The sequence below is a fragment of the Dipodomys ordii genome, unplaced genomic scaffold (assembly GCF_000151885.1).
Source record: "Dipodomys ordii isolate 6190 unplaced genomic scaffold, Dord_2.0 Scaffold18, whole genome shotgun sequence".
NCBI lineage: Eukaryota > Metazoa > Chordata > Mammalia > Rodentia > Heteromyidae > Dipodomys > Dipodomys ordii.
Window position 1 is genome coordinate 3,094,518 of NW_012267234.1, and position 26,569 is coordinate 3,121,086.

A 26,569-nucleotide genomic window follows, 5' to 3' on the forward strand; every position below is an offset into this window, starting at 1 on the left:
ATATCAGCACTACCTAGCACTAATTTTATTTTTTTAACTTTTTTTATTGTGAAAATACTGTACAGAGGGGTTACAATTACATGGGCAAGATAATGAGTACATTTCTTATCAAGCATTGTAGCCTCCTCCTTTGTACACTAATTTTAAAAAACTAATTTAAAGAAATACACTTTTTTTTTGGTCATGGCACCTGAACTCTGAGCCTTGGCACTGTCCCTTAGCACTTCAGCTCAAGGCTAGCACTCTACCACTTGAGCCACAGCACCACTTCTGGCTTTTTCTGCTTACGTGATGCTGAGGAATTGAACCCAGGGCCTCATGCATGCAAGGCAAGCTCTCTACCACTGAGCCACCTTCCCAGCCCAGAAGTACAATCTTTTCAGGAGTGAATACCTGAACAAAGAGCTTAGGATCATCCTCTTTGGCTGCAATGCCTTTCTTTCCCTTTGCTATAGCTAATCCCATTCATCTTTCATAGCTCAATTCAACGGTCCTTATGTCAGAAAGACCTTGTGGAGTCACTTGTTTATGTTATGTTACTTGAAGGCTCAAAAGAAAGCATTTTAGGAGAGCATATGAAAGTTTGTCAAACATCCTTGTGTTGGAGATACATGGATAATGAATGCCTAGCAAATGTAGATATTTTCAAGTCATAGAGGACAAACTCATCACGATAAGAGTTTCAGTCCATGTTCACCACTGTCTGGCTCAGAGGTAGGAGGGTCAGGTATGTATTTTATGCCAAATTGGCCAAATTGTTGGATTCTCCAAATAAAACGCCAGAGATTTATACAGAGAGTTAATAGTGAATCAATAGCTGAGCTGCATTGTTATCATACTCTCAAAGTCATTCAGATCAGACTCCTTCTGTTGTTGTTTTTTTTCTCTCAGTTGTGGGGTTTGAACTCTGGGCTGGGGCACAGTCCCTAAGTTTCTTTGCTCAAGGCTAGCAATTCACAACTTTGAGCTACAACTCTACTACTGATTTTCTGGTGGTTGGTTAGAGATATGAGTCTCACAGACTTTCCTGCCCAATATAGTTTTGAACCACAATCTCAGCTTCTTTATAGCTAGGATTACAGGCATGAGTCACTAGTGCATGCATCTCTCAGTATCCACTTGATATTTGCAAGTATTCTCCTGACTTTCAAATCCTTAAAATGAAAGATAAATGTGTAGACAGAATAATGGATTATTCTTACCTAGAGGAGCAATAAGTACTCAACTGTTGCTAGAAGGTTTTGGAATGTTACAGAAGATTGTAAACCCATTTCTACTCATGTAGTAATGTCAGTTCACTTACTCTGTGCAAATTTTGGAGGATTGTCATTCACATCGGTGAGGGTGACTGTCAATGTGGTGGTCCCCGAGAGGCCACCGGAGTGTCCACCCATATCTTTGGCTTGGATCACGACCAGGTACTCCTCCTTAGCTTCTCTGTCCATATTGGGAAGGGCAGTTTTTATAATAGCTACAGGAGGAAATAAAAATGAAAAATGGCTTTCAGGCTGAGAGCTTATTCAGCAGTGAATGTGTGAATCAAACATACAGACAACCCCCCAATCCACATGCACCAGCACCCATGTGCATATATCAACTGCCCACTCAGATAATTTTCTGTTTTCTGTTGACATTTAACTGCCGTGTATCTGTGATATCAACACTGAGAAAGACCGTAATCATAGACATTCATGGATAGCTTTGCAGAAAAAAAATTGATAATGATTGATAATGCATAAAAAAGCAACTTGTGAAAATATACTTTCAAAAGAATACTGCCTACAAAATTAAAGTATAAATCATAACACATACTCATCCACCCAGGAAAACCCTAGAAGTGAGAAAATCCTACAATTTATCACAGACCCCAATTCTTCTACAGGATGAGTAAATAGACAAATAGCTCAGAGGCTTTGAAGTCAAAGATAAATTACTCTCGAACTCACAAATACATTTGAAGTATCAAAGAAATAAATTGTATTATTAGAATGAAATCAAGACAAATAAAAACACTGCTTAGAACTAATAAGGTCAAATGTCTAAATTCTAAGAAGATACTCTTCAAATACATTCACAATTTATTGATTTAGCAACATCTCGTTCAATGTGAAATACAAAAGTAAAATGCAAGTGCAAAATATGAGAAAATCACCACTGCTAATATCTTAGTGTTATTTCTTGAGAAACATGTAGGTTTCTGTTTCATCAGTAATTTAGTGTCCTCATGAAACACTGAAAGTTGGTTTATGAAATTCTTAAGTTATTTTGAAAAAGCTTTTATTTAGCTTTATACTTCTATACTATTTTTCATACACAATTATCACTGACATTGTGTAGTACATTATTTTAAGACCATTATATGTATATGCACATATGTGGCTATTACATGTATATGCAAAGATGTAGTTCTAGCTACTTCAAGAGGGTGAGATCTGAAAATCATGGTTCAAAGCCAGCACAGACAAAAAAATCTCAGAGGCTCTTGTGTTCAAGTAACCAACCAAAAAGCAAGAAGTGGAGGTGTGGCTCAAGTGTTAGTGTGCCAGCCTTGAGTGAAAAAGCTAAAGGACAGCACCTTGGCCCTGAGTTTAAGCCACATATACATACATACATATATACATGTATGTATGTATATGTGTCTTAAAATATATATACATATATACATATATATATGTGTACGTATGTATATATATGTATATATGTATGTATGTATATATGGCTTTAAAAATATATAATAGCAATGGTTTTCTCAAGGTCTATACACTTGACCTTTCAGGCTATTTGAAAGAAAGAATTCCTGCAACGTTCTCAGGATTAAAGCAGAATAAGATGAAGTATTCTCATCATTTTAATATATTGTGAGAATGGAAGTTTTAAAAAATCACTTCACTGTGATGTCTCTCAGTCACTAGGATGTAAAATACTTTTATGGCTCAGTTGAAAATAGCATACTTGTGTTCCTGTTGCTGAGTTTTATCAGAATAGTGGTGAAGTAGCACAGTTGGAGGAGAAAGGGTTCTTGTTTATCCTACAGGAGAAAAATACTCTATGGATCTCCACCAATTACAGAATTTGCTGTGCCCTCCAATATGGATAAACACAATTCCTTACAACGTAACCTACAAGTTTATTGACAAGTTTGGTTCCCCTAGGAGTATTCCTTCATAATTGAAGTTCAGTAAATTTGGATTCTTATCTTATTCTCACAATTACTTACATTGTTTACCATGAAAAAAAAATAGGAAACCTATCAGGACTCAAAATTCCACCTGGTTAATAGAAGAAAATAGGCAAGCTCTCCTGGTAGGTATTGTAAAGTTACATAACATGACTGCCCATTTCAGGTTACACGGTACTTGCCTACCCATATTGCTTTCTTTTTCCTCCCCAGATCACTCCCAGACTGTACTGGCCATGGCAGTCAGAGGGCTGAGCATATTCTAGTCTTTTCCTCCAGGTCCACTAGCCACTCTCTCTTCTTACTCTTAGCATGCACAAGTAACCATAATAGATCATTCACCCCATTCTTATCTGGTTGTGAGATTTCACTAATACAGATTACTCTAGGTGATTGTAAAAATTAAACAAGAGCCTTCCCACAGACTGGTGTCCCATCATGGATCACTTATGTTTGCCATTTCTATATACTTGTATAGCAAAACCATCCCCATGTTGCTCCATTCCTTTGTTCCTCCAATCATTGCAGTGATCATGGTACCTCTCTTGGGATGTTTCGTTGATATGACTCTTAACAGTACAATGCTTTGGCCTTAACTCTTCAAATACCCCATTTGTGCCAAGATTTAAAGAAACAAATGATGGTTAAGATATAAGGGCTTTCCCCAAGTGCCACATAATAGGGCAAAACATCCCATTTACACAGACAATTTACACTGCAGAAGTAATTCAGTATTATAAGGTGTCGTGATGCAGAGGTTAGCACCTGGAGAAGCAGAGCAAGAATATGTGCTTATCTTTAAAATAAGAATACAGCTTACTCAGTTAAATGAGTTCCTTGAGATGACCCCTTTGGAAAGCTGCCTATCTATTGAGAGCCTTGGCTCTTCCCATTCTCTTCGCCAGTTTGGGAAGTAGTTTCCCTGATTGCCAAGGCAAGCAGAGGTTCTCCCCATGTTTTTTTCAGGACTGTAGCATTAATTGCCTGCTTGCAGTTCAAGATGCATAAATGAATGGTTCTTCTTTGCCTTGGCCCAAACTACCTCTGGTCTCAGCCCACCACTAGAAGCCCCTCATTGCCAAATCCAAGACAGACTTTCTGGAACTTTTACTCTACCCCCTTGTGGATAGAAAGACAGGATAGGAGAACCCAGAAGAGCCTTCAGTCTCCTGTTCTTTTGTTTGTGTCACATTAGCAGGGATTTTTTTCAGTTCTACTCAAAAGATGATCCTCTCACTTTTGGTAGTTAAGACAAGACATTGATAAACTTCGAAAGGCATGGATTACTATTGTCTTAAAAAGTTCCTTTGTTTCTCCTGCTCAGGCTCAGCTTTTTCTCCTGAGCATAAGTAGCTTTCAGCTGTTTATAGACCAGAGAGAAAATGTCCCTATTTTTAAAAGCATTGTTTGGCATTTAGAACTGCTGAACCCAGAGCAGAAAAAATATTATAATTAGGGCAGGCTATTTTCTCTCTTGAATTCGGGAAGTCAAAACTTTTGACCTGTGAACACTAAAAAGTGACAAATTATCCATTAAATAACATTTCTTTCCATTGTCATCTTTGATTTTTAACCAGACACACAGACGATTCAAATAATCATTTGCCAACTATGCAACTTAGTGGGCATTTTAATCACCTTCTATTGCCTAAGACATAGAGCCTATCTCTCTTTTCACTTTGTTTTTTCACGTTTCCTTTGACTGTTTTTCTCTTTTCTTTTCTTTCTCTTTCTTTTTTGTCAGGATAGGGTTTTGAAATCAGGACCTTGCATTTCCTGATCAAGGTTCTCTAGCCTTCTTGCAATGATTATTTTGCGATCAGGTCTTGCTTTTTTTGTTTCACATTTTAACCAGAGTCCCTGCCTAGACTGACTAGACTGTGCTCTTCTTAACTTACACTTCTTCTTGCCCACAGCTAGGATAACAGGTACCTGCCACCACACTCATCTCCTTAAGTTGAGTTGGAGTTTGTCACAAACTATTTTGCCTAGTGTGGTCTAGAATTGTGGTCCTTCCATACTCAAGCCTACCAAATAGCACAGATGGCAGGGTCATGCCACAGGGCTCCAGTTCTTGGTTGAGAAGAGGTCACAAGCTTTTTGGTTGACTAGGCTTGAACCATGACACTCCCAAATCCAGCCTCTCTAGGCGATCTCCTTTTCTTAGAGCAGTAAAGAATCAGTAATAGGCATGATCCTCCCATGCACACAGTCAAATATTCTCAATAATCAGGGGTATGATCATAGGGGCATGATCAAGAAATTCAAAGTTTCCTTTGCATTGACAGAAAAGGCAAGGAAATACTCTGTGTGTGTGTGTGTGTGTGTGTGTGTGTGTGTGTGTAGGCAAGCTGTACAACAAATGTGTTGTTAATTTGATAGGTTAGCCCAGTGACTATGGCTTATGCCTATAATCCTAGCTACTGAGGAGTCTGAGATCTGAGGATTGCAGTTCAAAGCCAGCCTGGGCAGGAAAGTCCATGAGACTCTTATCTCCAATAAACAACTCAGAGAAGCCATATGGTGGTATGGGATGGTTCAAGTCATAGAGTGCTCGCCTTGAGAAAAGGAGCCCAGGGACAGAGCCCTAGCCCAAAGTTCAAAGCCCCAGATCCATCAAAAGAAAAGTAGCACTACCACCACCAACAGACCCCAAACCTTGCTGATGCAGATATTTGATTAATAACCTCACAATCAAGAAAAGTTATCTTAGATCATTTTTTTCCTGTACCATGGAGATTCCAGTGCCTTTGAGTCAGTACAGCTGGTAAAAATGTCTTATGACACCTTCTGCCTCTGGTTTTCAAAACTTTTGAACTCAGTGATGGTTCTGAAGTTTAGATTTAGATTGTTCTCCAACTCTCTATCCTTGAAGAGATCACAAAAAATTCCCATGGCATACTTTCTTCCTTGACAGTGTAAAACCCTAGTTTGTAATTACTGGCATTTTTAGGAGGCACCAAGCTGGCTTCAATTGTTTGAGTAATAAATGTATCCCACAGCTGCATGTGAAATGCGGGATTAATATTTGGTTTGCTCTGTTTTAGGAGGTGATGAACACCAGCGCTTAGCTGGAGGGCATAGGTCCCTGGCTGCCTGTCTGTAAAGAGTATAGCTGTTCCCAGGTCCCTTTCACTTTCTCCCTACTTTGTGTCTGCCGTTAGAATAGCTTCTTCCTTCACCACCTCCCACCAAGCCTGGTGTTCTGGCAGTGTATGAGGATAAGCACTCATAGACTGAATCCTCCGAAATTGAGCGCCATACAAGTATCTCCACCCATTCAGCTGCTTCCTCCAGTCACAGTGATGAAAATAAAACTGACACACTGGCCTGGTTGGGCTGGCAGGAGCATTACCTGCATAGTAGATTAGGATGAGAAATGAAACAATTATCCTGTAGAAGAGTTTCTGTAAAACTCCATTAAAAAATCTAATCTAATTAGATAATTAATGAAAACACTCACTCCCCAAGAACTGCATTCAATGGAGATTTCAACGTGGCACTGGGGAAAGTAGAAAGGTAAGAGATTGGAGGTGAATGGTGTCAGGAGGATTAAGTGTGAAGGGGATCATGTGGCATTGAAATCAGCATTGATTACTCTGCTGTGAACAGACTGATGTGCTTGATTTTCCTGGTATTTAAAAGACATGGTTTTATCTTTCCTTTATTCAATCAAATGGAGATATCCCTAGCGCAAAAGTTTAAGAATGTAAATCCTAGCCTGCCCTAAGTTCTCACTCATGCTAAACAGCTGTTCCTTACATCTCCTCTTCTAGGGAGTACTTCTGATTGGAATTCGGTCTCAGACGTCTCAACAATTTAAAACTCGTATGCATGTTTTCTTCCCATTGTCTTTAGTGTTATCATTTGAGAAGCATTTTGTATCTGTCATGAAGGCTTCTTCTTTTTTATAATTTTTACGATATCGCCAGATTGAGAGGCTCCACAAGAAAAGGCGAGAGATGCTGATTAACTCTTTTGTCATTTTGAAGGCTGATTACTGTAATTCACTCCTTGCGGGTCTCACAGATTGTGCTGCTCAAAGATTGCAGTTGATATAAAAATGCTGTGCTAGACTCCTCTTTTGAATAAGTCTTGTTGAACATATTATCCCGTTACGAACTCCTCATTTTTGTTATCCTTAGAAACCCTCCCGATCCAATGTGCAAGCATTGTCTTACTCTCTGTGAAAAAGGGCCTTTCATTTATGAGGTTAAGTGGCACTAAATCACTACAGACAAGTCCTTTTAAGGGTTCATATGGCACACCCATACTTTGTCATTATGTGATTTATTCTGTGTGCTAATGTATATGAAAGGTAAGCTATATACAACCAAGGATGAAGCAACACATACACACCATACCAACTACTAATATTAATTGCTAATTACAAATAACTAATAGGTGCAACTTTAACCATATACTTTAGGGAATGATTCAGCCTTCACAGTGGTCATAAGGAGCTCTATTTTCTTTACCTTGTGATACATTAGTTATATAGGTGATAGACCGACAGACAGACAGACAGACAGACAGACAGACAGACAGACAGACAGATAGATAGATAGATAGATAGATAGATAGATAGATAGATAGATAGATAGCTGACATGTAGACATAGAAGTGAAATCGCTTGAGCTTGGAGCCTATAAATGATTTAAACAATATGTGAGGATACTCATAACTTATGTAAAAATACCACACCATTTCATATGAGAAGCGAGAATCTGTATGGAGTTATAGAACTAGTCCTCCATTGGTACAAAGAAATACTTTATAGTCTGGGCATGGTGGGTGGCTCCTTTAATCCAAGCTACATGGGAGGGAGATATTTGGAGGGCTGTGATTCAAGGTTAACCCAGAAAAAGTCTGTGAGACTCTATCTTACCGATTTAAAAATCGTGCTGTGGGGCTGGGAAGGTGGCTCAGTGGTAGAGCACTTGCCTTGCATGCTCGAGGCCCTGGGTTCGATTCCTCAGTACCACATAAGCAAAAAGAAAAAAGCCGGAAGTGGCGCTGTGGCTCAAGTGGTAGGGCGCTAGCCTTGAGCTGAAGAGCTGAGGGACAGCGCCCAGGCCCAGAGTTCAGGCCCCACAACCGGACCCAAAAAAAAAAAAAATCGTGCTGTACCTGTCACGTTAGACATGCAGGAAGCATAAATTGCAAGATCATGGTCCAAGCAGGCTTAGGAGAAGGTGAGAGACCCTATTCAAAATGAAGGTAAAGCACACAGGATTGAGACGTGGCTCAAGTGAGAAAGTGGTTGCCTAGTAAATATGCAAAGCCCTGGGTTCAAATACTCAGTAGTCTCAAAAAGAGGAAGAAGGAGAAACACACGAATCTCTGTATGTGTGATACATCCTGTATATTTGTAAAATATAACAATGTCAGTGGAAATATAAATGGCCAAAGGAATCAGAAACCCAAAGTTCAAACCCAGGCATGAGAGGAAATAATTGGAAGCCCAGGAAAGATTATAAACATGTGTCTGAATGTCCAGATAGGTGGATGCACTCGGAGGTCAGCCCCAGCAAAACTAGTAAGGCTCTATTTTGAAAACAAGCCAACATGGAGATGTATGCTTACAATGCAGCTACTCCATTTGGGAAGTGGAGATCTGAGGATCAAGTTCTGTAGCTCAGTTGAGCCTAGGGATGAGATTCTATCTCAAAAGCAAACTAAAACCAAGAGAGACTAGGGTACTACACAAATCGTAGAGCAATTGCTTGGTAACTATGAAGCCTGAATTCAAAGCTGTATGATGTGCTTTGACCAAATATTTTAAAACTTCAATAAAGAAGAACTCAATCTAAAATAACTATTTTATTCTTCAATTGACTTCAACTTTTTAGATTTATATGTTCAGTTTTCTTTACATTATTTTCATTTGTATTATATTTTATTATCTTTAGTTGTATATAAGGATATGATATTTCTAATTGAGAATAAATATTATCAGTGGAGAAGTAATAAGTTGCTGGTTATAATTTTATAAACAAAACACATGCAGAACTAAGCAGACATTAAAATTAGGTTCTAAGGCTAGCAACAGTAGATATCCTCCTATGATTGTAGCTACTCAGGAGGCTTAGATCTAAGAACTGCAGTTTGAAACCAGCACAGGTAGGAAAGTTTGTGACACTCTTATCTTCAACTAACCACCAAAAAGCTGGAAGTGGAGCTCAAATGGTAGTGGGCTAGCTTTGAGTAAAAATGCTCAGGGACAGTGTCTAAGCCCTGAATTCAAGACCCCAGTAACAAGTATAAAAAAAGATAAGAAGAAGAAAACAGATATTCTAGAGATTATATTACAACATATAAAGATCTCTAACACTTTTTCAATTTTCTTTAGGACTATGTTTGATTTATATATTAAAATATATATTAAGATATATATTTAAAAATTTGGAAAGAAATTTCCATAAAGGAAATCTATATAATTTTGAGGGGCACTGGAGATCCCTTAAACCCACATTTCTTAGTATTTTCTAATAGAAAAAAGACCTTTATATGTTCGAAAATGTTCTCTTGGAATTCAGTAGATGGGAACTTACTTTGGTAAGAGTTTTACAAGCCTGAGCTGGGCAAGTTTCCTAATCTTACGGGAAAAAAATTTATAAATTGTCAACCAAAAGTTCAAGGATCAAAATAGTATGACGTATTAAAAATGCACACGTTTTCCCGTTTCCCACTGATTCTGTGTCTTCTTCCTACCTTCCCTCCATTGCACGTATACATATACCATATATGTGGTAAATAACATGGAGTCATTTAGCAATAATATGGCAAAATAAGTGGCAGTCCATTGTTTCTCGAGTCCTGTTTACTTTGTCATATCTCCTTGCATTTTGGCTTTAGCATCCATATATATCTGGGAGACCATGTGCCATTTGTCTCTTTGCTCTTGGCTTACCTTGGGAAAATATACAACAGAGGGGCCCATCAGCTGCACTGGACATAGGTCAAAATGAAATAAGCAACCTAAAGAGAGTGATGGGAAGGGAGGAATGAGAGGAAAGAGGGAACAGCTTACACTAAGCAAAAGGAAAGAAATGTAAATATCACAGCTGTGGAAGAAATAATTGTATTGTCAAAGCTCATAGACTTCACAAACTTTATAGACCATGATAATGACAATTTGCCTTGTGAAGATCAAAATGTGTTTGCGACTTTAACTAAGTATCACTACTCCACAATACTGTGAAATATGTGAAATTTATGTAATCAAAATCTCAATTAAAATAAAAGAAAAGTGAAAGAAGGGGTGGGTGAGGAGCAATGGGTGACAATGTTATCAGACACTCTGTATTCACACACTGTTTGTAGAATGGGAACTTCTTTGTAAACCACTTAAAGATAATAAAATTTTTTTTTAAAATACACACATAAATATATGCACACAGATGCATGGAAGTTTACACATACTGTGCATTTGTGCCACTCAACATACACATATCAACATAAAATAAGTTTTCCATATTTAAATTTTATAAATATATACATAGAAGAAAAATAGAATTTAATTACTGATTCAGTGGCAATAATTGGCATAAATGCATGCTGTTTTTTTAAATAATAGATAAACACATTACAAGATGGTACAATCAACCTCCGACTTCCAAAACGTAATGCCTCTACAAATATTACCAGGAAAAACCAATTTCTAATTTATATTCCAACCCCTACACCACTTGTCTCCAAACATCTTTTTTCCCTCTCTTTTTTTTTACTAAATAAGTTTTGTATTGTGAAAATGCTGTACAAAGGAGGGGTTACATTTACATGAGCAAGGTAATGAGTACATTTCTTATCAAGCATTGTTGTCTCCTCCTTTGTTTTTCCTCTACCATCCTTTCCCTCCCACCTCTACAACTACACTCTGCGCCCACCTCCCCCTCCACCTCCCAGCCTAAATTGTAACGCTCATTTTTCGACATAGCATCTAGTACATCTCATTGTTGCAATGGGTCCACCTGTATCCCTGCTTAAACAATTTGTTTTTTCCCTTTCCCTCCCAAAATTATACCAACATCAAATACAGTGAAAACAGGGGTTATACCATGGGGGAGGGACATACAAAGCAACAAAAAAATCACATGGTACCTTATAAATGTGTTAGAAGCAATAGTAAGAAAGAAAAAAAATATTTGTGTCCTTATCTTGGAGTTCATTTCACTTAACATCATCTTATCTGACCTTTTCTGCTTGTCTCAGACATATACTAGCTATTGCAAATAAGGGAAACCGTGGGACCTAGGTTTCTTTGGGCTTGGCTTACTTCACTTAATATAAATTTTTCCAAGTCTTTCTATTTCCTAACAAATGGGGCGATGTCATTCTTTCTGATGGAGGCATAGAATTCCCCCCCCCAATAGCAAAAACAATCCTTAATAGAAAGAACAGTGCTGGAGGAATATCTGCCATTTCAAACTCTACTACAAAACCATAGTAACCAAAACAGCTTGGCACTGCCATGAGAAGAGTCCTCAAGACCAATGGAATAATTTGAAAACTCAGAAATGAATCCACAGACCTATAGCCACCTATAGGTGGCTAATCTCCTAATCTTCGATTCACAAGAGAGCTAAAAAAATAAATGGTGTTGGCAAAATTGGTTAATCACTTGTAGAAAAGTAAAGCTAGATCCTTATATACCACCCTGCACCAGAATCAGTTCCAAATGGATCAAAGACCTTGGAGTCAAAACAGACACCCTGAAAACATTACAAGACAGAATAGGAGAAAACCTAGGTCTCCTTGGCACAGGCTGAAATTTTCTTAATAGATACCCAGAAGCACAACAAATCAAAGAAAGGTTGGACAAATAGGATTGCATGAAATTGCAGAGCTTCTGTGTGGCAAAGGACATAGCTAGCAAGATCAATAGAAAGCCCACCGAATAGGAGAAGATCTTCACTAGCCATACAACTCACAAGGGTCTCATACCTAAAATACTTGGAACTCAAAAAATTAAATCCCCCAACAGCAAATCCTCAAAGAAACAACTGCCCCAACAGCAAATCCTCAAAGAAACAACTGCCCAATAAATAAGTGAGCTAAAGACTTAAAGAGAAACTTCTCTGAAGAGGAAATAAGAATGGCCAATAGACACATGAAGAAATGCTCAACCTCTCCAGCCATACAAGAAATGCAAATCAAAACAGCATTGAGATACCACGTCACTCCAGTTAGAATGGCTATAATCAAGAACTCTAATGCCAACAGATGCTGGAGGGGATGTGGACAGAAGGGAACCTTACTGCATTGTTGGTGGGAGTGTAAAACTTATTCAATCACTTTGGAAAGTAGTATGGAGGTTCCTCAAAAGAAGAACAAGTTGTCATGTCGAGAACGAACTTTACAACTTGGTGGGGGGAGGGAGGATTGGGTGGGGGAGGAGGGAGGATGGGAAGGGATGGGAAGGGTAAACAAAGGAGGAGGCTTCAATGCTTGATAAGAAATGTACTCATTATCTTGCCCATGTAATTGTAACCCCTCTGTACAGTATTTTCACAATAAAAATTAATTAATTAATTTTTTAAAAAAGACTGCATATAGAGCTCCCTTTTGACCCAGCAATCCCACTTTGGGGCACTTACCCAAATGATCACAAACAAGGCCATATTAACACTGCCAGCACGACTATGTTTATTGCAGCCTTATTTACCATAGCTAAGATATGGAACCAACCCAGATGCCCTTCAGTAGATGAATGGATCAAGAAAATGTGGCATCTATACACAATGGAATTCTCCAAACATCTTTTACCCAATGTTTTCTATTGTGCCTGTGCTCTTTCCCATCTTCAGACTCTCAGTGCACTGTCCTGCCTCCAACACCTTGAGTATAGAACAACTTCTCCACCTCCTCCCCTTCTTTTTCCACCTCTGAAAAATGCCACTTGTCTTTTCAAGCCTAGGCCTATTGTCTTACCAGCCGGGAAGTCTTCCCCAGGTAGAACTAATTACTCTCCTCCCTTAGCTCTTTGGTACTTTAGCCGAACTTCCTTACAGCACTTAATTTTATGTTTCTTCTCTATTTTACTGCCTCTCCTACTATAACAACTTATCCTGATAGCCAATTACTATATATAGAAACCATGTCTCATTCATCTGTGCCTGGCGAGAAGTTAACACTATCCTTGACACACAATAAGGTATTCAACAAATGTGGCAGGGAAGAAGGAGAGAGAAGGTTAGGAGGGAATGAAAAAAGGAAGAAAGAACATGAGCTAATTCTTTTAAAAGGCTCTTGGAGATTTTCAAGTTGTTTTGGGGACTCCACCTGCACACTGAGCTAGCAAAGACCAGGCCTTAGGTTCCATCCAGCTTCAATATAAATAAAAAATAATAATTAAAACAAAAGCTGAAGAGATCTTCCATTCTCCACAAACCCAAGAACTACAGCTCAAGGTTATACCAGACCACCAGGGGGAGGGAATAACAAATTCAGTGAATGTCAGTGAGTGTATTTGTAGACTGAAATTACTCAGGGGTTCTCACTGTTTGCAGAGATATTGTCCTAATTTCATAATTGACATTTGAGTTATTAACTACACATATCAGTATAAATTTGCAATGTTCCAATATTTCATATATACTCAGGAGTCCTTGAAAACGGAGCGATGCCGAAGCTCTGCGTTTTTTAGTAATATTTTCTGAATGTGATGACTTAAGAGGGTGGGTGAGTTAGTGGAACCAGCCATGGTCTGATACGTATACTTTATTCACAAATGATGCCTATTATCACTTGTCATTTTTGACAAAGATACACACACAACAACAAAATTCTCCTAGGATGTTGGAAACTTAATTCATTTTCCAGAAGATCAAACTACATGGTCACATCCTGTGATGGGTTTATAATGTGATCTCAGGATGAGAATAAGAAGGCAAGGTCACAGAGACTATTCCCACACAGAGATTCAAATCTTGGTCTCTACTATCTTGCTTATGAATTTTTAATAAAATAATATATGCTGCTTTTGCTTAAAAAAAAACCTTCCACAGATTGCTTAGTAAGATATTTACCCAACCACCTCCTCCCATATTATCACAGCATCTTAATGAGTCTGACAGGTGACATTTTTGTACCGATTTTATTCATTAACCTTTTCATGCCCTGCATCATTTATATTTAAACATTGTTTCTAAAAATCACCAAGCATTTTTTAAAGTGGCTTAAATAAGCGGATTGAGCATCATTTAAGTATCTCAATGTATAAAGATGGTTTACAAGGGAATTTTTTGTAATTATAGGGTATAATCATAGACTAAGAAACTATCACTTCTTTTTAGTTTTATTTTTTGTCAGCCAGGGGACTTGAACTCAGAGCTTGGTCACTGTCCCTGAGCAATTTTGATCAAGGCTAATACTCCACCACTTTAAGCCACAGCTCTACTTCTGGTTTTCTGGTGGTTAATTGGAGAAAAGAGTCTGATGGACTTCCCTGCCTGGGTTGGCTTTGAACCACCATTCTCAGATCTCAGCTTTTTAAGTAGCTAGGATTACAGGCAGGAGCCATCAGCACCCAGCTAAGTATGACTTCTTAATTGTCCAATTGTGCAAACCACAGGATGTTCTATATTCACGTGCATATGAACTCACATATGAAATCCTTGTAAGGGGATTTACAATCTCACTCGTCCTCTGTATTTTATAAGACAGCATAGATTCAGGGTATGATTTGTTGTTATTGTAGCTCATGGATTCTCTTTTTAAACAATTCTGCACAGGCCACTGTTTGCAGTATCAACACATGGCTAGCCAATAATGAATGCTACTTAAATTGACAATTTTAAGTTTCATTGAAATGCTTGCAATTACTCCTATTCAGAATTTAGGTGAAATTTCTTTTTCCTCTGAATGAAAACAGTTCCAGGGACTCCTCAAAAATCAAGTGGAATTATTTCTGTGAAGAGCATGATGGCACTATTCTTTCCTTAAACCGTAATTCCAATAACTAATTACATGGCCAATAAATATGAATGGTTCAAAAAAGCAAAAAGGAAATTCTCTATAAAATTTAATGCTTTCATCTAGTGATTCAGACCAGAAGCAGATAAGAACAGCAGGAATGAGAAGCTGTTGGTGGATTAAATAAAACACATACTCTGGATTTGCCCATTAAGAAATGGAGCCAGGATTCAAACATGCATCTTAAGGAAGTAAGGTGACTATTTTCAACTCTCAGAAACTCAGTTTCCAAACATATGTCATGCTGATACACACACCCATCAGAGATTATAGGACACATCACCTGATATTGTTCACAAAGCATAATAGAAACTCAGCACAAATATTTAAAGAAAATGGCCTTATCTCTAAGCTTAATGGTAACTAGATATTAACCAAACATGCTATGTTGTATTCACCAGACCCTGCTAGTACTCATATTTAAGGTATGGTGTTTTAAGAGCCCAGGTTTGATACCACACTTTGGATTTGTTTTTGGTCTTTCTTTCAAGACCATGTGGATAATAAGAGTGACATCTCTGTTTCTAATTTCTGTAGATTTACACAGATAGTTGTTACCCTATAATTTTTTGTATGTTCGTTTTTAACAATTTGTATGCTTATCACTATGATGTGTATAAAATATTTAACCAAAAATTAACTTAAAAATAACAATAGTGATTATCTGATCAGTACTACAATCACCGCATCTACCATTTATGTTGCAGGATAGCTGCAATCACGTGGCTTACTGCACCAAGCCCTGGCAAAACATGGCCACAACTGGATTCTACTGTGTTAACAACACAGCACAGAGAAGTCAAGCTACTTCAGGGAGAAAGCTTTGGCCACAACGTGCATTCCTTTTCATTGCCACCAGGGGCATCAAAGATCTGCTAATGGCTTGGCTAGCATCTCAGTAAGAATCCAACACAAGAGACTCAACTAAAAAAAAAGCAATATTCTAGGGCTAGTGGTTTTTCTTTGACTGTCAAAGAGGATTATAAGCCACTGACATACAAAAAGTGAAAGGAGTTCAACTACTGACTACAGGGCAAGTAGCATATTAAAGTCACTTGAAATTCTGACAACTTGTTTCTTTTACAATAATTCAGGGGGCACAAATCTCACAACTTACCCAAGATAATCTCCTCAGGACCACTTTTGTTCCTTTCAATTCAATTCCCTCCTAGACCCTTTTGTTGCATCCTACAAATTTCAAATCCTCCTATATTCTTCTTTAGGAAGGCAGGATCTTTCTTCCCAGCAGTGACTTCCACCTTTTCCTTTACATGAGCTCTCAAAACAGAAGTTGCCTCCACACCTCAAGCCTCTTCTTAGACTAATCCACACTTAATCAGATCAATGTCTGTGAAAGACTTATGATTCACTATGGACATAACAACACTTGCCCTTCATTTAACCTCTTGTATTATAGTAGTCATTGTTTGTAGCTCTTGTAATCTAGTCCTTTTCTTTTTGTATTCATAGTAGTCAATGTCTTTCAGCTCTCATTTCCCACATTCATGCATATACTTACATTGTGTCACTGGGTCTGTCTCTGTCTGTCTGTCTCTCTTTCACACACACACACACACACACACACACACCTACACACACTGGGTCTATTTTATACAGAAAAGAAGAAAGACCTAGTATAGGTAAATGCCTTGTAGAATGGAATGGAACACCTACTATAAGTAAATACCATCTTTAGTACCAAAGATACAGTGCAGAAGAAAGAGCGAGAGGCTAATTTGACAATCTCACAGACTGTGTGAGAAAGCTAAGGGTTGTATTGCAACACACAGAGCTGCAAGAAATAGCACAGCCAGGATCCACATTCACTGGTTTTTTAACTTCAACCTTTCCATTTGTTAGCCACGGTTGATGTGATATAGCTGGCAGAAAAAATATCTGAGGGAGACGTATGGAGATAGCAAAATAAATTTATTATCAGTGGTCTTCTTGAACATAAATGACTTGGTTTTTAAATCAAAATTTATGTTTGATGTTGGTACTGGGGCTTGAACTCAGGGTTCTTATTTGAGTCACACCTCCACTATTGTTTTTTTAAAAAATTGGAATATTTTTATATATTTTGCTAGTTATACAAGGAGTTGACCTTCAACAAGGTAGTTCATGAATACAGTGCATCTTGATCAATGTCACCCCTTTCAACATTTTCCCACCCTTTCCCTTATTTATATTAATTTAGTGTATGTATTGACACTATTTTACCATTTAACAAATCAGTTTATGTGTACAACGCATCTTGTCTGTGTCATCAGTTTAAACTCTTCAACCTCTTTTGACCTGCTGCTTCCCTTACATTTCTCAATTCTGTGGTACATACGTTGACTTTTTGGCTGCATTCCCTTCTTCCCCCCTTCAATTTTCTGTCACCTTTCCTTAGGTAAGGAAATGGAAAGACTTGGAAAGAAATATATTAAACAAAATAAGCCAGACCCAGACAAACAGCTTCCCTCATCTATGGTAACTAGAAGGTGCCTACAAATGTACAAGTAAACACACTAGGTGGCAAGCAAGGGGTTACGAATAAACTAACTGAAGTATGATAGGCTGTATGGAGAACACAAATAGTATCATTTTTTAAAAAGACTAAGTCACTACCCAATAAAATAAGTACCAGGACATGGATACTTCTGATTAATTAGAGACACATAAGCAGAAAAACAAAACAAAACAGAAGTGGCGCTGTGGCTCAAGTGGTAGAGCACTAGACTTGAGCTGAAGAGCTGAGGGACAGTGTCCAGGCCCAGAGTTCAAGCTCCACCACCACCAAAAAAAAAAAAAGAGTTGTATCAACTTTTCTGCCCTGACTGGCTTTGAACCTCAATCCTCTGGCTAGTATTACAGGCAGGTACCACCAATACCTGGCTTAAACTACACTTTACGACTATTAACCAAGTCCTTTTGTAGATACTATTCTTAGGGTCTGATTATGCTCCAGGATACCAAGGCTAGCTCTTGTGAAGAGGTCTCTATATCCCTCTAGGCCTGAGATAATGAGACTTGTATAAACAAGAGGCAGAATCTAACCTTCCTAGAAGGCAAGCCAGAGGCAAAACCAGTAAGAAGGGAAAGTGAACTAGATTATTTTGTTAATAGAGTCACCACACAGAGCGTAAGCGCAGGTTTTTATAGATGTATTGTTCTCTTAGTGGTAGCTGTCAACAGCCATCTGAGCTCTGCTTCTTTAAACACATTGAATGGTGGATGCTTTTTACTCTTCCTATTAAAATTTAAAATTGTAATAAATATGTACGGTCTACGTTCCCATCTCTGGGTTGTTCCAAATTGTTTGAATCTCTCTTGTCTTGGCATGTGATTTTAAAGTCATCAACTTTTCCTCTCTCATTAACACTTTCCGTATTCATCTTTCCATAGAGTAACCTGCAAGTACACATTGTGGAAATCCAGATTTGTTGCTGGGTGAATGATATTGAACTTCAGTCTCCTCTAAATGCCTAGTTCTTTAAGTTCTATTCAATAGATAATCACTAAATCCTGTTTGCTATGCTCAAGGACCTGAATAAGACTTTCAGCTGCAGAGAGACCCATAGGAAATAGAAGATGGAGTTCTTTCAAACTTTCGGTCATTTGTAGTCATTAGAGTCTCAGTGTTCTCTGTTTGTGGGCTTTTGTCGTTGTTGTTGTTGTTTAGGTTTTGATTCACCACTTGGCATGTGTAATTTCACTTTGCATATTTCTGCATGGAGAACCATCTCAAGAAACGGAATAGACTACAGAGCAAGCAAATTTGCACTGTGACAGAAGTGTGAGTGTGTCTCCAAATATGATGTTTCGGTTTGGAGAGGACAATGGCTTCCTCTCTCTGGGATGTTGGGTACACTAGTCTTTAATGAAGATTGAGGAAATAGGTATGGGGCTTCTTGCACAATAATTTTTTTTTTACTCTTTGAAGTTCAGCATAATAAATTATCTACTCAAAGTTACATTGCTAGGTACTGAATGCTAGAGCCCGGAATTTTCTACTAACTCTATTTCCAACAGTTCTCAGTTTAAACTGTGTATGTTTCTTCATTCAGACTTGCTAGGAAACATCTATTTTCTGAGAGCCCCTAGAATGTAGCAACAGAGAGATAAGACTGGGATAATAATTACCAACACTGTTACCTGTCTCCTGACCCATTCCCTATTAGTTATTGCCACGTCTTGCCCAACGACAAGGGGTAATAATGATTAAACCTATCGATCATTCTTTACATAGCTGATTGCCTGATCAGTTGATGTGTTTGAAGTGTGCTTTCCGGTTGTTGTTTGGTATTTTTAGTCTAGAAGAGAGTTTTATGAGCCTCACTTCTTCATATATGCAAATGATCCGGTTTAACAAGGGAATTCCAGGAGAACATTTCTAGTATGAGGGGATTTGATTACAGAGAAATCCTGTGGGAAGGATTCAGAAATGTGATCATTAAATCAACCCATCTTCCTTAGATTATTTTTCTCTTGTTGTGCTAGCAAATCTCAAAACTTAGCACTCATTTCTTTCTCTGATTATTTGGTAGTACAGAGATTTGAACTCAGGGCCTCATATTTGCAAGGCCCTCTATCACTCTAGCTCATTCTTGCTTTTGTTATTTTTCTGATAGTCTTATGTATCCATCTGGGCCAGGCTGAGACCATAATCCTTCTCCCTCATATGTAGGACTATAGACACATACCACTTTCTGTTGCAAACTTTTTGCCTACTTTGGCCTCAATCGAGATCCTCTCCACATCCAAAAACCATTGAGGATACAGCTTTGCATCGATGTGCTAGGCTCTCTTATCTCTCATTTCTTAGACATCTTCAACAGGGCAAGAGCATGATCCATGTCCATCTCCCCGATTTCCTTTAGTTCTTCACCTCTGCTTAAGGCAGGATCATTGATCTGAGGTTCATGACTGTTGGAACAGTTACTGTTAGTGGGACGAGCACCGAGCTAATGGATGAACTTGTAAATAAAAAGGAGTCTACATCTCTGGTCTGGAATAGCCCATGATCCAAATACTGACGCAGATGTTAAAATGCAAACTTAAGTATTCCTCGTTTAATCACTATCCTATCTTGTATTACTCCATCCAAACCCTTATCACTCTAGATTCTCTTCTATATATACTTTTCTTCTTACTTTCCCATCTATCTTGCTTGTCCCACTCTGTCAAAATTAGATTTCTAAGGTCTGGAGATGTATTCTTTTGCTATAAAAGTATTTCTGCTGCAAGTTTTCCCAGTCCAAAATATATAATTAATACCTTGCTTTCCTCCCTAACACATTCACAAATACTCTCAATACCACATGCAAGTGATTTCCATTATTGTATTCAATAGAGATTAAATTCAACATTATTCTCACCAGTTAGTCCATCCCAGATGAATGCCACAGACCATCTGACCATCCGCATGTCACATGATCTCTTTTATCCTTCTTCATTTGTGGAAACAATACTGGACTTATTTTTCTTCCTCCTTTAAGCAGCCGTCACAACAGAAAACCCATACTTTGCTGGTACTCCTATTCTCCCTTTACCCAAACACCAATGTCTCTGTACTCATTCTTTCGAGTGGGAGCAGAAAGACAATACACAATTTGGTTTTCCTACTTTATTGGTGTTTACTCAGCCCCTAAAATAGCTCCTGGCATAAAACAGTCTGCACATTTTAATATTCTCAATGACACTACATGAATATCATTTATCCTCTATGAAATGGAGAGAAATTACTATAGCTTGAATGTTTATTCTCTCTAAAATTCATGTTGAAACTTAATTGCTATTGCAGCAATATTAAGAGGTGAGACCTTTAAGAAATGATTAACCTTGAGGGCTTGGGGCGCCTCATGAATGAATTATTGCTGTTATCACAGGAGTGTATTTCTTTAAATAAGGACACATTTGACTCCTATCCATCTCTCATTCTCTGTCTACCTTTGCTTTTTTGCTATGTGATGCCTAGTGATACAATAACAAGCGTCTTGTTACATGCCAGTGCCTTGATCTTAGACTTTCCAGCCTTCTGAAAGGTGAGAAACAAAATTACTGCTCCTTTGAAAGTACCCAATCTGTGGAACTGTTAAGAGTCACACAAATAAGACTCAGATACAAAGTCCATATCAAAATAAACACAAAGCTGGGCACTGGTGGCTCACACCTGTAATTGTAGCTAGTCAGGAGGCTGAGATCTGAGGATCGTGGCTCAAAGTGCCTGGGCAGGAAAGTATGTGAGACTCTTATCTCCAATTAACCTCCAGGAAACTGGACGGGGTGCTGTGGCTCAAGTGGTAGAACATTCACCTTGAGCTGAAGAACTGAGGAACAGCTTCCAGGCCCAGAGTTCAAGGCCCATGACTGACAAAAAAATTTAAAAAACAATGCCTATTTGCAGACATCTTCTAAAGATGCAAGGAGGAGTATGGCTATCTTTGCTTCCTCACTTTCTAAATGGACAACTCTGGCTAGAAATCACTTGGGGAGCCTGAGCAGTTACGGCCCCACTTAACAGAGAGCCATGTCTTCTAGTTAATGTACATCTGTGAAACAATCTACATACCTTCTGATCAAACATTGTTGTGCTTATTCTGACTGTGCCATAAATATTTGCACACGTGAAGGTTCAGCACCTTAACATGTACCGAAATAGCTGCATCAAAAAAAAAAATCAAATCAAATAAGGCAAATTGGCTCAGAGACAGGTGTTGGCAGTCTGTGTAAAAGAAGACATCCCTTTGTCAATGCACAAGTGCACAGCAAGTATGCTGAATCAGGACTTACAACCACGGAAGGGGACAGGGACAAGTCAGAAATGTCACTTTCTGCTCAAGTAGCACCGTGTCTGAATGTGAAGCTATGTAATACTGTACTCCAGGGCTGTCCTTTCAAGACAACAGGGTGTGTTTTCTTTTGTGTATTAAGCATGACCAACACTCAGCTTGCAGCTTAATCAATTTTGAAGTCAATCATCTCCTACCAGTAATTTTTTTTCCTTTTTAAAATTATTTTTATTATCTTTAAGTAGTTATACAAAGGAGATGCCATTTGACAAAACAGTTTATGAACACAAGACATCTTGATCAGGGTCATCCCTTCAACATGCTCACCAGCTTTGAACCACCCTTGCTCTTTCTTCCCTTCATTATCTACCTCTTTCCCCTTGCTCCCATCCCTCCCCAAACTTGGATGTACCCATTGCCTGGTGTTGATTTTCTTGGGTTTTGACCTCATCTTTCTAAAACATTACACTGTTTGAACTCTCCATACATTCTTTTATGCTTCAGTTAATTCATTTGTAACCACTTACATTCTATCTACTGCAAACAGGGAAACATACAGCCTTTTTTTCTCTAGATCTGGCTTACTTCTTATCAGTATTTGTTTACACTTCCATAGAACCAGTATTGAAACAAACAAACAAACCCAAACAACAAAAGATAGAATCTAAGGGGGTGGTGAGAATGTTCATGTTTTTCAATGAAAATGTTAAAATTAATGGTCAAATGTTGAAATGAAATGAGAATGAAAATGGTAAAAAGAAGACCTCAAGGAGTTGAAAGAAAGATCTGTTTGGTACTGTACACACTTTCATTTGAATGCTATAAGAGCTCTGAAACTTAGCCATGATCATTCCCTAATATGGGTAAAGAAATTAAAACCCTTAAGACCATAAAGGACATTATCTTGGTCAAGAACAGAAAACAGAGGGAAAGTTGAGACAGAACTTAAACCTAATTCTCTCTCTGAAGTTCACACTGAAGATTTCACACACCCTGCTTGTGTGTCACTAAAACTTAAGTCACACTAGAGTCCTTTCTCTCTGAGAGAGTGAGCATTGTGAGGCTGAGCTTTGTTTGAAATAAGACTATGTGAAACACAGACGCTTTGATTTTCTTCTTCCTTCTAGTAGTTGGTGTTCAGTTTACTTTAGGGAAAACTTGACAATCCCTAGTTTTCAAGGTGTAAATTTAAAGTTTAAAAGAGATATAAATAAGACAATTCCTATTTCTCCCGGTCTATTTTCAGATGGTATAGAAAGTGATTTTATCTCAAAATAGATCATGCTATATTTAGTTTAATATAGTTTGGTATAATTGGTGGAGTGAAAATGGAACATTTCTAACTATTGAAAAATAACTCCAGAAGTCTATGGTAAAACATAAAACATTCAGCATCTTTACACACACTTTTCTTCAATACAGAATGCTTCACAGTCTGAGTGAAGTTATCCCACAAAGGAAATAATTTTAAATATAGGACTTTGTAAAATTGACAAAAGGATTGTTGTTAAGCATGGCTACTTTGATTGGGTGTTAATTCTAAATACAAATGTCGTCTACACAGAACAATTCCCTCTAAATTTAAAACTAGTTTGTGCAAAGTAGACAAGTTTCAGCCATGTGTAGTTCATTGTTGGTTGTGCTTAAAGTGGCTGGTTATTTTAATTCTTTATGAAACAATTAATATGTAAATAAAATAATAATATAATCGTATACAACTTATTTTACCTCCCATGTGAAATACTACACAGGAACATACAAAGATTTAACTGTCAGCAAAACTAGAAAAAGTACTTGCAGAAGGGAGGAGTGGACATATTGAGTACAAAGCTATTCAAAATTTAAAATTAAATTTTATTCTCCTTTTCATTATCATTAGGTTTAAACATTTCAATCAATATCATGATGTACAAATTTGGGAACATGTAAAATTAATCACTTTAGACTCTCATTAAGTACTTATTAATTCATTCTTTTCTCACTTTGTCTGACAAATATTTACTGTTATCTGTATATGAAATGCATTTTCTACCTGTCTCATCATGGATGTATCATTTAACCTGAAGGACTTTCATGTTTCATTTGATGCTTTATAAATTAACTATGTTTCCTAGTAAATGAGTTAAACAAACTCAGATATATAAGCACCATGTTATTGCTTCCTACAATTTCTTCCGTGTTCTTATACCTGAAATGTAAAGGACACATGGCAAATTCCTCCATATTCAATTCCAAAATTCACATAGAATCACATTGTCTTAACTTCTCTTCAGCCACTCTAAACATATATGAGTGTATTATGTTTCAATGGGATGCCTCTCTGTTTTCTGTCTTACAAAGCTATAGAAATAAATGCCCTCTACTGCTTAAAAATAATGGAAACTGGAAGAAGAATGCATTAGGAGGATATCCCCACAGGTAAGGAAAACACTGTTTGGCTTCCTCCCAAAGTCGCCTGTCTTTTGGCTTTGTGTCCAATTATCCTATTCTTCTCCCAGGAAGCTTAGAAGAGACTCCATCTGTTACAGAACAAGCAAGCCCTACCCTTTCTCCACTACTGGCCATTCATCTCTTGGATTAATCTGAAGTTGGTGTGTGATATCTAAGTGTGAGTCTGCTGTACAATAGATGTGGTACCTCCTCTCTTGACCAGCAGTGGGCTGTCTACCCACTACGTTGTAACCATCCCAAGCAACGGTAAGCCAATACCCCTTATGTAAAAGCATTGAGTTGCACGATGTGGAAATGGTCTATCACAAAACCTAATGAAAGTATCATATTTTCTCTCATGCACTGTAAGCATAAATTGCAGAGCTTATAATAGTAAAGGTATTTTTAATGGGTATAAAATCAAAAGACAAAGGGTTAGAGTACATTTTTTTCAGTACTATGAATAGTTGGGAATAGTATTGCCTGTGCCATTAAAAATTGATTTTAATCATTGGATGCTATACACATATATGGAAATAATTAATAATTAAGTAGTTGATATGTGTTAATTAAAAATGACTATTTTTTTCAAAAATGACTGTTTTGTCAGAAAAGGAGAAGCACTCACCCAAATAATTTTAATAAGATTTTCCTGGTTTACTGTTGCTATATATATATATATTTGCTTTATTTGCAACCCCCTTCATACTTAGTTTCATGAGCCCTAGGTCGTACATATATATGTACGTTACATAGCATACACAGAAATGGATAGAGATGTATCAATATTTAAATTCTAGATTATACACAGAAAAAATATCTCTTCCAGTGAAAATTTTCCCATTCAGCTGAGAAAGTGAAATGATTTAATTTCACAATAGAATACTCATCATTATCTCCTACCCTGACTACATAGCACTTAGTGTCTTTAATAGTGAAAAGCATCAAACTCCAGGTCTTGTGTATTCTAGGCACACACTAGGAGACTGAACCAAACACCCAGCCCTTGCTTTTATAAGATGAGGTCTCTTTGAATTCATGATCCTCCCAAATGATGGGACTAGAGGGGTGAGCCATCATGCCTGACTAGTTTCTTTGTATTGTAAGGCTTCATTTAACCCCTTTCCCTAACTCCAGCCCTTACTGTGTTAAACTGTAATCAATTCCTCTGTATGCATCCTCTGGGATGAAAAATTTTAATAAGATTTTCCTGGTTTACTGTTGCTATATATATTTGCTGTATTTGCAACCCCCTTCATACTTAGTTTCATGAGCCCTAGGTCATACATATGTATGTATGTTACATACCATAAATACTACAGTAATTTAATACTTTCTAATTATATTTGATAAAATTTGATGTAGATTCAGGCTGTATTGTGCATCATATTTCATCCCTAGTGGTCAGATCCTGACTTAGATGGTAGATGGTAACTAGAAACCAATTAATGAGAAATATGATGACATATCACCTAACACTGCATTGTTGTTCCATCTGAATTTATGTGAAAACTCCTCAGAGGGCTGTACTAAGCAAATCCGTTAGACCAGTTTGCAGTGGAAATGATAATCTATGCAATCCAGATTAAAAAAGCACTTGTGTGTTTGCAATCTATCACATAAAAATTACTCAATAAAGTGAAGGCATTCATGAAGACTCCATGCATTATCTTGATTTTTCTAAAAGAGAACCATTCATTACATGGATTTTTTTCTTATTCCCTAGGAACATATTTTTTTTCTTTAGCTTCTTCTTCTTTTTTTTCTTTTTCTTTTAGAGGTTCCACTGAGACAAATGCTATTTGTATCCAATGAAGAAAGATAGTCTGAGTTTCAAAAACAAAAAACAAAAAAACAAGGGTCAGTGAATTAAGTTAGTTTATTTTTAAGCAGGTCATTTTTCATATTCTCCTTTGCCTGAAGCAAAGTTTGGACTGTCCAGAAACTTTGCCTTGGTTTCCTTAGAAAAATTAAGCATTTATTATTCACTTGCCTTGCATTTCATTTAGGCTTTCCATCTTCAATCACTTAGGATGGACTGCAACTATTTTCTCACTGCTGTCCTCAAATTAGAGCTTTTAAAATAAATGCCACATTTCTCCCTGTCTGAGCCCAAAATGTTACAGGCAAACATATGGTACTGGGGTGGTCGGAAGGAAAAAAAAAGCAGCAAGCAATTTTGGACTGCAAATAAGCTATTTTCAGCCTT

At 37.6% G+C, this 26,569-nt stretch overlaps 1 protein-coding gene across 2 annotated transcripts in view; it reads right to left on the reverse strand.

The window, feature by feature from the left end:
• The window catches only part of Cdh8 (cadherin 8, type 2), a 354,170-nt gene that overhangs the window by 145,970 nt on the left and 181,631 nt on the right, over nucleotides 1-26,569 (reverse strand). For both annotated transcript variants that reach the window (XM_013012785.1, XM_013012784.1), the window contains one exon: nucleotides 1,304-1,471. In XM_013012785.1, coding sequence (XP_012868239.1) covers nucleotides 1,304-1,471 — 168 coding nt within the window. The remainder of the gene's footprint in view (nucleotides 1-1,303; nucleotides 1,472-26,569) is intronic.